The 13,113-nt window shown below is 41.7% G+C and overlaps 1 protein-coding gene across 3 annotated transcripts in view; it reads left to right on the top strand.

Annotated features, from left to right (window-relative positions):
• The window catches only part of fam184aa (family with sequence similarity 184 member Aa), a 75,784-nt gene extending 62,876 nt beyond the window's left edge, over window positions 1–12,908 (top strand). For 2 of the 3 annotated variants that reach the window (XM_076879976.1, XM_014412224.3), the window contains exons 21-24: window positions 109–226; window positions 988–1,092; window positions 6,086–6,211; window positions 8,989–12,908. In XM_076879976.1, the coding sequence (XP_076736091.1) occupies window positions 109–226; window positions 988–1,092; window positions 6,086–6,211; window positions 8,989–8,997 (358 nt within the window). In that variant the 3' untranslated portion in view covers window positions 8,998–12,908. The remainder of the gene's footprint in view (window positions 1–108; window positions 227–987; window positions 1,093–6,085; window positions 6,212–8,988) is intronic. The other variant, XM_076879977.1, reaches the window with a different exon arrangement.
• Window positions 12,909–13,113: the final 205 nt, after the last annotated feature.

Below are 13,113 nucleotides of genomic sequence, written 5' to 3' on the forward strand. Positions count from 1 at the left end.
TGTTTCAAGATAGATCAAAGTTGTCTCTGTTTTGTCTTCCTTTTGTCTCTCTGGTGCCACACTTTGTTCCTGTTTATTTAACTCTTAATGTTTCCTGGGTGCATCCAGGTTGGAGGGCACAGAGGAGAAGTTAAGAAACAGAGAAAGCCGACCAGAAGACCTGCATGTGATCGCAGAGCTCAGAGAGATGGTGACTGAAAGAGAAGCTCTGGTCAAAAAGCTGGTGGTGAGTAGACGCGGGGGTCCATGAGTCCAGATCTTGGCATGGGATAGTCTCTGAGGAGTAAACTGAAAAATAGACATGCAGTTCGTGAGAAAGTCTAAATCAAGGATTAATCGCTGGAAGCGAGGTCAAACATTCAACAGTTCTCAGGGTTAAAAATGTATTTCTTTGAAAGTTCCTTCATCTGACTGCATGTAAGGGTCTCGACCAGCAGATGTTGTTTACTTAGGAAAGAAAAGTTAGCGAGCAAGCTGCGTCTTTGGGATTTGATAAAGATCCTGCGATGCAGTTAAATGTTGATAAGCAGAACTCGGTTTGAGCGATGTCTCTACTTCTTCACTCTCACTCCTTGTGCGTGGCCCTTCGAGGCACTGTGGAGGACCTGTGTCTTTGCAGCATGCTGCTGATAACTTCATGAAGTCTTAATGTGGAACCGCCCTTTGTGGTTCTGCTGTGTGTCAGTCGGGATCTCAGTAGACTTTTTTCAAGATGCTGATCCACAATTCACTTTGTTATTCTTTAAATTATGAATCCATGTGTGTAAACAGGATCGTGTATGTGCGCTTGCTTATCCTTCGAATGCAGGACAGTGAGTCAAGAAATTATTGATTTGGTGTAGTTTTAGTTGAAAATACTGAGGGAATGCAAACTTTATGAAACTGTGACTATTAAAAATGTGTGTTGGCAAACAGACAGAAGAATAGTGGAGTGTGTTTTGATTGGGGTGGAGTTTGACTGCAACATGTTGTCATTTTTTTATATAGGATGACAAGAAGTTCTACCAGCTGGAGTTGGTCAACCGAGAGACAGGATTCAACAAGGTCTTTAACTCCAGTGCCAATGTCGGTGTCATCAACCCTCTTATTAAGGTGAGTGGGCTCATTCCACACTGCTTTTTTTCACTGTGAATGGTGTGGATACTTCAGTCTTACAGCATACCAAACTTCTGTACAGCTGAAGTCATCTGCTTCACCTATTTACCCGGTAAGTATTAAGTCGTTTTCACACATGAACTCTGGTGGTCCCTTCTGACATGTAGCGCACAGCAGGACATACGATGCCTGCTCGCTTGCTTTTAACTCTCTAGATAATTGCCTGCATTTAGTTAATTGCCACAAACAAGGACCACACGGGTTAAAAAGAAAACACTGTTTAATGCCGTTCCCACTGCTGATATTGAAAAGTTCAGGCCTGCCGTGCATGTGTGAAAACGGCTTAAATGTATGACTGAGTGTTTTACTGTAAGGATCTATCTTTAACACTGTATGAACTCCAGAGAATGTAAAGACCCACATCCACGTACCAAACACATATTTCTTATCATTTATTACATACTCAAACACCCAACATATGATATATAGTGCAAATGTACTGAGATCATCCTTGAAGATAAATGGAAGTAATCCCCTTGAGTCATAAATTCAAACCAGTGAAACCTGTAAAGGTGAGCTGCACTCTGCAATGAATCAACTCATCCAACAGGCTGAGGATTGGAGAAACACCAGGGCAGTCACTGCATGCGTCTTGGCATAGTTACCCAGCTTTGTTTACAGCCGCCAGATGAAGTTATTGATCATTATCCCGCCTAATGAGGGTAGCAAACATAATTTATCCATATAAACTATGTTTCTTTATTATGTAGAAATAGATTTGCAGCAAGAGAAAAGCACAAGGACACTAAAACCTTCTGTGTTGCTATTGTACCTGATTATCTTCACGCATTGTTCTGCTACCAGCTGTAAGAAAAGAAGAATGTTTGCGGCCCGTGTGCTTGTGTAATCTTCTTGTCTTCCTCTTTATGCTCCCATTTTTTCGTCTGTTGTCTGAGCGCCATTGAGCGTTCTTCCTGAAACCTGGTGCCCATTGCACACGACTCATGATAACTGTTATCTTTGTACAAAGCTGCTCATCATCCTTCATGTGTGAACACAGCTGTCACAGCTTCAGTTTGAGTCATTCAAGAACAATAACACTTGATTTCAGTATCATAACATCAGCTCATCGTCTCCTCATTTCCATCCTCCTCCTCCTCCTAATCGTGCCTGTGTTGCTCGCTGTGGGTTGTTTATATTGAATAACATATGCATCTTCAGTCCTTCGCTCACACGTCTAAGCTTCCAATGTGTAGGACTGGAAAATCTCTCAGTTTGCCAACTAGTGGGGATATCAAGAAAGTGAAGAAGATAGCAGCTCTCTCTCTCCAGCAAGTCCCCTCAGGGAACACTGAGAGATTATTCAAGGCTACTCTGTGCCTATATTTTAATTTATGCTCTTTTTTTCATGCATTCTTTGCTGACTTGCGCTAAACATATTTGGTTGATCCCCTACAAAAATATTGCAATGCCAGTGTGTAGAAAATATATTAATGAGGTTTTGCTGCTGCTTGTTATAATATGTAATCTAGTGCATTGTGCATTTGGCCATATGATAAACCCTTGTGACAGCCGTCCAGTGACAGTCGAGGAAATGTACTTTTCGCCGTACACCGACCAGGCATAACATTATGGCCGCTGACAGCTGAAGTAAATAACACTGATTATCTCTTCATCATGGCACCTGTTAGTGGGAAATATCAGGGAGCAAGTGAATATTTGTCCCCCGAGCTGATGAAGGAGAAAAATGGTCAAGCGTGAGGATTTGAGCGAGTTTAACGAGGGACAAACTGTGATAGCTTGACGAACAGGTTAGAGCATCTCCAAAATTGCAGCTTTTGTGGGGTGTTCCCAGCCTGCAGTGGTCTGTATCTATCAAAAATGGTCCGAGGAAGGAACAGTGGTGAACTAGCAACAGGGTCATGGGTGGCCAAGGCTCACTGATGATTGGGTACAGAAGGCTGTCTGACCTGTGTGGTCCAAAAGATGATCTACTGCACCTCAAACTACAGTGGGGCAAAAAAGTATTTAGTCAGCCACCGATTGTGCAAGTTCCCCCACTTAAAATGATGACAGAGGTCAGTAATTTGCACCAGAGGTACACTTCAACTGTGAGACACAGAATGTGAAAAAAAAATCCATGAATTCACATGGTAGGATTTGTAAAGAATTTATTCGTAAATCAGGGTGGAAAATAAGTATTTGGTCACCTCAAACAAGGAAAATCTCTGGCTCTCACAGACCTGTAACGTCTTCTGTAAGAAGCTTTTCTGTCCCCCACTCGTTACCTGTATGAATGGCACCTGTTTGAACTCATCATCTGTATAAAAGACACCTGTCCACAGCCTCAAACAGTCAGACTCCAAACTCCGCCATGGCCAAGACCAAAGAGCTTTCGAAGGACACCAGGAAAAGTATTGTAGACCTGCACCAGACTGGGAAGAGTGAATCTACAATAGGCAAGCAGCTTGGTGTGAAAAAATCAACTGTGGGAGCAATCATCTGAAAATGGAAGACATACAAGACCACTGATAATCTCCCTCGATCTGGGGCTCCATGCAAGATCTCATCCCGTGGGGTCAAAATGATCATGAGAACGGTGAGCAAAGATCCCAGAACCACACGGGGGGACCTGGTGAATGACCTGCAGAGAGCTGGGACCAAAGTAACAAAGGTCACCATCAGTAACACACTACAACGGCAGGGAATCAAATCCCGCAGTGCCAGACGTGTTCCGCTGCTGAAGCCAGTGCATGTCCAGGCCCGTCTGAAGTTTGCCAGAGAGCACATGGATGATACAGCAGAGGATTGGGAGAATGTCATGTGGTCAGATGAAACCAAAGTAGAACTTTTTGGTATAAACTCAACTCGTCGTGTTTGGAGGAAGAAGAATACTGAGTTGCATCCCAAGAACACCATACCTACTGTGAAGCATGGGGGTGGAAACATCATGCTATGGGGCTGTTTTTCTGCCAAGGGGACAGGACGACTGATCCGTGTTAAGGACAGAATGAATGGGGCCATGTATCATGAGATTTTGAGCCAAAACCTCCTTCCATCAGTGAGAACTTTGAAGATGAAACGAGGTTGGGTCTTCCAACATGACAATGATCCAAAACACACCGCCCGGGCAACAAAGGAGTGGCTCCGTAAGAAGCATTTGAAAGTCCTGGAGTGGCCTAGCCAGTCTCCAGACCTCAACCCCATAGAAAATCTGTGGCGGGAGTTGAAAGTCCGTGTTGCTCAGCGACAGCCCCAAAACATCACTGCTCTCGAGAAGATCTGCATGGAGGAATGGGCCAAAATACCAGCTACTGTGTGTGCAAACCTGGTAAAGACCTATAGTAAACGTTTGACCTCTGTTATTGCCAACAAAGGTTATGTTACAAAGTATTGAGTTGTATTTTTGTTATTGACCAAATTACTGACCTCTGTCATCATTTTAGGTGGGGGAACTTGCACAATCGGTGGCTGACTAAATACTTTTTTGCCCCACTGTAGTTGATGCTGATTCTGACAGAAAGGCGTCAGAGCATCACAGTTTGTTGACCAGACATGGTGATCATGGTGATGATGATGCTTTGGGCAATCACACTGTCTTCTGGGAAACATTGTGATAAACGTTGTGTCCTGCCATCCATGTGGATGTTAATTTGACACGCACCACCTACCTAACCACTGTTGCACACCGTGTACATCCTTTCATGGAAACAGTATTCCTTGAAGGCTGTGGCACAGAATAATCTGCCCTGCCACAAAGAAGAAATGGTTTGAGGAGCACAACAAGAAGTTTGAGGTGTTGACTTGGCCTCCAAATTCTGGACCAATGCTGGACAAACTAGTCCAATCCGTGGATGCCCCTCCGCACCACTTACTGGATTTAATTCAAGGGTAGACCAATGCAATATTAGGCTGGTGGTCATAATGTTATGCCTGATCAGTGTATGTTGAAACATTTTAAGGCATAATCTCTGAAGAGACGATAACTAAAAATCTAAAAAAGATTGACGGTTGTGTTAGCAAAAGCTGCCACAAACTGTATTGTATTCCCCTACCATGTGGAAGGCGGTCCTTCCAGGTAAGATAATACAAGGTGTGATCAAAAAGTTCTATAAGCTTTACAAACAAAAAAATAAAAGCCACACATCCCAGATGAAATATTCCTGCTCTCCCACTGTGCACCTCTGGTCTACTTCTAACTTGGACTTTTAGATCACTGGGTGCCGTGTTCTGACCACTTTGTGGTCTCTGCAATTTTTTTGCACACAAAAATCTCAACTTCTGTGTCAAACTCACCAACCTTTTTGGATGAACATCATCACTGGTGATGAGTTGGGTCTCCAGCTATAAGAAGATGTGGTACATCAGGTCACAACCAACACCAGGAGCATGCTTTTCTCTTTTTTTCCCAGTGTTGACACATCTGAGGGAGAAAAACATGGTGTACCTTAATATACCCACTCAAAGTGCACTGAAAACAGTTTTATTGGCCATACCAATGCAAACTTTGTATGACACTAGTTAGTTTGGACTCCCTCTGTCGTAAAATGAAACTGATATAGTGGAAGAGATCCAACATTAATACCTGAATCGAATAGGACGTAATCTTAAAATACCAGGAATGGTACTGGAGTTAGTCCAGACCTGCACGAGGAGATTCCTTGAAGAGGATCACAGTTCATTTTAAATCAGGTAAGATTTCCGCTTTTTATGAGTGGAATCACAGAACTTTTGATCACACTTAGTAGACTGGAATTTGAAAGATGCGTATAAGCACTTTACTCCTGCTCTTCACTGGATTTGCTTAGGCAGGGATGCAAGTTTAGGTTAAAGGTCATTATCTGAGATGATGCTAATAGCTTTAACCACTTTGGTTACCATGGAAACTACACAGCATGACAGGCACGTTGTTAAAACCAGTTAGTAGTTTGATCTGAGTTAGCTAAAGATAGCCGGCATTCATGTCTCGCCTCTCTATGTGTGTCTGTAGTCAAAAACAGGCAGCCAATCAGATCACCGCTTCACCAGCTTTCCTAGCCATTCAGCTCTCCGATTCGTCAGCCCTCCCACCATGACTCATGAAGGACAGGAAGAGGAGGGACGGGAGGTGGAGGAGGTAGGATCAGGAGGCCCTTTTGCGCCTCCTAACTCCCCCCTCCAGAGATCCCTCCCCCGACTTAGGAAACCCCTTCCCCTATTCAGCCCTTATCCTCCTGCTCCTCTTCCTCAGCATCCTCCTCCTCCTCCTCCTTCTTCTCCTCATCCTCCACATCATCCCATGCCAAGCCTTGCTCTTCCTCATGCTCCTCATCCTCAGGAATCTGTGGTGCAGCATCAGGGCCTGCAGAGCTTCGGGAGGTGAGAACTAAAGTGCATTTCTGCTACTGCTGCCCACCGTTCACCTTCACTTCACATATTCAAGCAGTGAATTATGTGATGTCTGCTGCTGCTTCCACTATCCCAATCTTTCACCTCACTTCTTAGTTTCCCTCCTTTCTGTCCTCACCCCCTCACCCTCAACCGAGGTGAGGTTTATATTTGATCAGCACTTATGGACCAGCTGTTACTCCTATTTTTTCCTTTTGTTCTGACAATGTCCAGAGATGAAATATGAGAGACAACTTCTTTTTCTTTCTGTTCTCTACTTTTTATCATTTTAATTTAGGCCCGAGCTAATACGAGTGCAGCATTGATCTTTTCATTTCACGGAACACTGCAGCCTCGCTCCATTACATCGGGGTCAACACCCAAAAATAATGAACATGTAATCTCTTTTTGATACATTACGCACATTAACATCACATTTTTCATTTTCTCAATGTGGCGCAATCAAAGACAATGCACTGTAAATCCTCGTAAAAAATATTTTACAAAAAGATGAGAACCAACCCGGAGACAGTGCACTTACAAATCAGTCTCAGTGGGACTTTAAACTGGGAGTGAAGCAAAGAGGCAAACAAATGATTGCTTTGAAAGCTTTGCAGCAACTTGCAAATGTAAAACTTGAAAGAGAAAGAAATAAGAAATAGTTTTGCGCTTTGTTCTCTCCACAGAAGGCAGTGGACAAACAAATGAAGGAGTTCTGTTTGCTGCGGCCGTTGATTAGAAATCATTGGGAGGTCTGAGGCTCGAGGGTATAAACTGCAGCTGAACCGCAGACTTTGTTTGAAAGTTCTCCAACTTTTTCCCATCTCGTAATCGAGCTGCAGTTTAGTTTAAAGCTGAAGTCTGTCATGTTTTTGTGTTGTTTTTTTACTTTACTGCTTCTTTTGTGCTCGTATTGTGCAATCTTGCTATATCTAAACAGTTACCAATCATTGCCACCACCCGTTATGCCATGGATCCTTAAAAGGAGCAGCCAACTATAACAAAAACTGTTTTTGTTCATTTAAAGTGTCCCAAGCTTTATGCAACATGTCCAAACTTCCACTGACCTGTGCACTGATTGCAGGCTCAGGAATAGCATGGAAACTGAAGCACCTGAGTAATATACATATGTGTCCGTACATTTACATCTACAGTGATTTACATTTGGCAGTAACCACTCTGCTCTGGGACTCCATTCTTCTGCTAACACATTCAAGGAAAGCATGGTGACTGTATCAGAGGGGTGGAGGTGGGTTGCAAAGTATCTTCCACAAAATCTGCAGAATAAGCAATGAAAAAACTTACAGGCAAGACAATAAATAAACCGATATTAACTATTTGTCAGTATGTCAGTATTTGCATTTGTAATGGCTTATAAATGTTCAAAAATAAAGAGACAGGAGAAAAAGTCTTTACCATAGTAAGAGTGTTGACATTAAAAAGTTTGTCCACTAGAGGGCAATCTGCAGGTAATCAGAGCACACTTGGGAGAGAATAAACAAGTAAATAAATAACCACTCAAACATTAAGGAAATCTGTTCGCATATTGTATGCCTGAAAGAAAATATCGGCTGATATGTCAGAATATCAGATTTTTAAAATCGCGAGTATTGATATTGATCTTAAAAATCCAATATTGCAGTTATGTTAGTTAAATGGTAAATGGCCTGTATTTATATAGCGCCTTACTAGTCCCTAAGGACCCCAAAGCGCTTTACATATCCAGTCATCCACCCATTCACACACACATTCACACACTGGTGATGGCAAGCTACATTGTAGCCACAGCCACCCTGGGGCGCACTGACAGAGGCGAGGCTGCCGGACACTGGCGCCACCGGGCCCTCTGACCACCACCAGTAGGCAACGGGTGAAGTGTCTTGCCCAAGGACACAACGACCGAGACTGTCCAAGCCAGGGCTCGAACCGGCAACCTTCCGATTACAAGACGAACTCCCAACTCTTGAGCCATGATTGCCCCAGTTTCCAGAGGGAAGGGGGTCAGCATTGCTACCTGATAGCAAAAAGGTCCTATTGCTTCTCTTTTAGACTTATTTTGTGAATGAGCATCCCACCTCATCATGGTACACTGGTGGCATGTCCAATTCAGGATGTAGAAAAAGGATTTGGTGATTTGAAGTTTGCGTTATTTATAATTTTAGGTTTGGTGTTTTAGTCCCAAGCTCTCCTTTGTGCATGTGTCCTTAAATGTGGGCAGTCTAAGTCTATGTCCATGCTGGATTTTGGACATTACACCACCACTTCTTCACTTGTATGACATCGAGTAGGAGCACTCACTGGATCTCCCCCATTATGCTCTGACAGTGGCTGCTGCCAACGATCACAACAAACAAGGCAATCACTATTATTTTCTGTTCTGTGAAGCTCCCGAGCTTGTCAGCTAAAAATCTGTGACCATCTGATTGCGTACATCTGTAAGCCTGTGAATTCCTGACAGAGCATTTCTCTGTCCTCGAGCTTCTGCCTCCTCATTATTCTAACAGATGTTTTTCTTCCCTCCCTCAGCCTTCCTGAAGCCAACTCTGCGACACCATCGGACCCTGCGCGGATGAATCCAGGAAAAAGCAAAGAATACGTCACAAAAGAAGAGGAGCTGTACGCCCAATACTTCACTTTCTGACTCGCTAAATCCCAACTGTGTCAAAAAAAGGAAGTAATGGGACAGAGAGCTAAAGTTGGACAGCGATCAAACTGCAGGTTTTCACAGTCATTTGGGCGACATGAATATGAGACGTCCTCTCCTCATTGCAGCACTCCCATCTGTCGTGTGCATTGCTGAGTGAATTTAACCTTAGGGCTTCCATACGTGGTGAGCACGATGAGCAGTGTGGCTTATCAGTGCTTCATCATGAAAGTGTGCATGGCAGAAAGAGGTGACATGAAACATTAGTATACAACGATTTGTCTTTTACATTTATGCCATCTGCTATTCTTCAAAAGTGGCCATTTGTATGAGCTCTCATGCTACCCAATGTGAAGAAAATTACAAGTTAGAAAGAATTAATGTCCTCTGAATTTAAATTTAATAATTTATATTACACTGAAGTTTAAATGCGTGGCATGCTCTGCAGAGATTTCCCAAAGGGAGTAGCATGTTTATTGATGGCGAAGCTGGTGCTTTTAATGATTCCATCTCATTCTTTTAAGATTTACCGGTTGCCAAGCGATGTGAAAATGTATCCTGTTGTATTTAAAATCTACAAATCAATATGAAGACTCTGATTAATAATGAGAGTAACTCTACACGGTGCTTTTTTGAACACCGTTCTTAGGGCTGCAGTTAATTACATTTTAATCTTGATCACAATTTTGGCTCCTAACAGCTAAAATGTATCACCTGCAAATCAAGTGCTCACTGAATCACTGCCTGCATGTGCCAATCACAGCTTCCTGGATTGTTCCTGGATGTAACCTGGACGAGTAACAACAAAACATGAACTACACAGACCAGATGTCAATATAAAATTCAAATGTCCGGCATGCTTTAAGCGGATCATCGTTATCATTATTTGGAAACACTTCAGATTTTTGGTTTTAATTGCTACAAAGCGACACAGCTAACTAACACTAGTGTACAGAATGCAGTAGTTTGTCATGACCCTACAGATGAATCATTAAATCATTAACTCCTTAATGCAAATCCAGAGCACATTTTAATGACCACTAAATCACTGTGACTTTTACTTTCAACCATATATTAAAACTAGAGATGGACCGATCCGATATTACGTATCGGTCCGATACTGACCTAAATTACTGGATCGGATATCGGAGGGAAATAAAAAATGTAATTTGATACGAAGTATCACAAAATCACCTCACAAAACGCGCTACTTGGCGTAACCCAGCTTGTCGCATGGGAGTAGTATGTGTCACGTGACAGAGCGGCTGTTGTCTGCGAGACATGTCGGCGGTCTGTTGGCGCATTTGGAGCCTCGGTACATGCTTCCTAACTGCAGCATTTGATCTCAGAGAAAACTATCCCAGAGAAGTAAAGTGTGTAAGTTCATCCCTGAATGTTTGCAGAGTATTTCCACGTTAAGCTTAACAACTGATATAGTGAGCCACAGCTGGACTGGCCATTGGAGTTCCATATTGAGGTGAAATGGCAGCGATTTGTCCCGTACTTCAGCTAGAATTAAAAAAATAGACACAAAGCTGGAGTTATTCTGTCTTTGCTCCACAGTTGCATCTACTTCTCTCATTCGCTCCCCTTCCCTCTCCTGTTATTACTTCAAACATGAAACTGATCATGATCAGCTGATCGGCTTTTCTGTCGCAAGTCCCGTCTTTCTTATTTGTTTATCGCCCACTTTGCGCCAGAAAGAGGAGACCAGCGGGTAAACAACAGCAGCACGTTTAAGCGTGATCAGCTGTTGTTAGAATGTATTTAATATTAATTTCTAGTATCAGCTGATGTTTGCTGGAGCCACAGCTGTAAAGCTGCTGGTCATGATATTGGTTTGGTTATGTGGTGAGAGGGAAACATGAAGATGAAACCAGGAGATGTCCTTACTGAATCATCAGAGCTGAACAGGTGATGGAGAAACAGGTTTACCTTTTAGGTGACATGAATGAGTTGAAGTTATGAACTGTTTCTGAGAGACAAATAACACCAGGATCCTTTTCTATGTAGCTGACAGCTGGTAACTGTGCAGGGGCGGGTCTAGCAAAGTTTTGTCAGGGGCCAGGTTGGACATTAACAGGGAAAAGGGGGGCACAAGGAAATACTTTTCTTTGTTATGTCATATATTCCTTTTTTAAAATTTTTACAGTTCAGTAAGTTATTTTTTTTTTAAACGTTTAAGCAGGATTTTAAACATAAATCACTTAGTTATGTTTAAAAACTTTGAATAAATAATTATCTGAATCTTACAACCAAAGTGGTCATCTGATTAAATGTATAGAAATCCATTATTGTATATAGTAACTATTAAGTCTAATATACATCCTAGTAAGCTATAGTACTTTTTCCTTTGGGAAGGTACCATCTGTGCAGTCTGCAATTCTGTTGAAGAAAGATGTTGAATCTATTTAATTATTGTAGAAAAATAATTGATTTCTGTGCATTTGCTTTACACGTGCATTAAAGTTGATTATGTCGATTAAGCATCATGAGGTGGAGGGCGAGGGGTGGTTCCCTAATATTTTTGCTGGGAGTTGGCAACCCTATTAGTTAGGTTGCTTAATATTTCCACTAAGTACTCTTTAAAATACCAGAATAGGGAGGATGGTGTAGGTTTAAATTTATTAGATTGATCAGTGTTGCTGAACTATAAAATGTTTTGGGTGGAGTGTATTTTTTGCATACAGGTATAACTGAATAACTTCAGTCTCTTGTTTTTTTAAAACTTGAGTATGAACTTCTACAAAATGCAGCAAGATATTTATAAAAAAAAAAGTTTTATTGATTACAAAATACACTATATCGGATTCATGTCGGTATCGGCAGATATCCAAATTTATGATATCGGAATCGTTATCGGACATTAAAAAGTGGTATCGTGCCATCTCTAATTAAAACACACCTTTCACCTTTTGGTCACATCAAAATAAAACAGATGTGACGGTCAACACAAAAGTTTTCAGACATTTTTCATGGTGCATGTTGGAGGTTTATTTTTTCATTTCCAAAAACATAATTTGTTTATCACAATTCAGTGGGCTACATAGTGGAAACAAAAGTATCCATTCTATCACGCTAGTATCAATAGCGGGGTTGGTATCAATACTATCGATGTTTGATGATCCACCCTACCAAAATCAAATCTTTAAAATTAAAAAAGCATTTTAATGTTGGATTCAGTGGGCATTGACTTGATTTTGGAGCCAGCCCCAAGTGGCCATTTGGGGGACTGCTATTTTTACAATTTGGGGAGCTGCTTTGTTATTATTCAGCAGTCTAACTCAATGGGGGTTTTTTTCCAACAAATATGATGAAATAACTTAACTGTAATAATCCTTAAATGTTCTGAACCCTTACCGATTTCAAACATTCAGAAAGTTTAGATAAACACTTGGTCTATATAAAATTATCATTTGAGCTCATGTAAATGTTCACGGTGTTGCAGGTACAATTGGTGCGTTAAACAAAGTTTGTCTTCACAGCTCATTAATGTGTCTTACAATTTGTTGTCTGACTAGAAGTGCTTTCAGAGTTCGGACAGGACAAAGTGATAATGCCTTGATACTTGCCTTTAGTCTTTAATACTGTAGGTCCATCTGTTGTATAAATATGCATTTGTCATTCAGACGTGATCTTGAGGGGATTGGCCTTGCTGTTCATTCAAGTTGTGTTTTTGGCATCTGCAGTATGATAAACTGGAGTGCGCCACAATAACGACACCAGCAAAAAGAAAAAGACTAACTTTAGCTTGCTGTCCCAACACTTTGACCGTGTACATACAATAAATGTTTGAAAGTCCTTTTCAGATCTCTGAGCTATCTGAGGGGTGCTTGATTTACCACTTCAGACGCCTCAACAGTCTCAGGAGGGGAAACATCAAGGTAAAGTGAATCAAGCACCCCTTGTCTTTTTATTATTCAAGTATTTATATTGTAATAAGCTACTGTTTTTCTACGGTCTGTTTGTGACAATGGTAGCCCTGAGACGTTCAGAGGAAGAGTTCT

The sequence above is a fragment of the Maylandia zebra genome, linkage group LG23, assembly GCF_041146795.1.
Source record: "Maylandia zebra isolate NMK-2024a linkage group LG23, Mzebra_GT3a, whole genome shotgun sequence".
Classification (NCBI taxonomy): domain Eukaryota; kingdom Metazoa; phylum Chordata; class Actinopteri; order Cichliformes; family Cichlidae; genus Maylandia; species Maylandia zebra.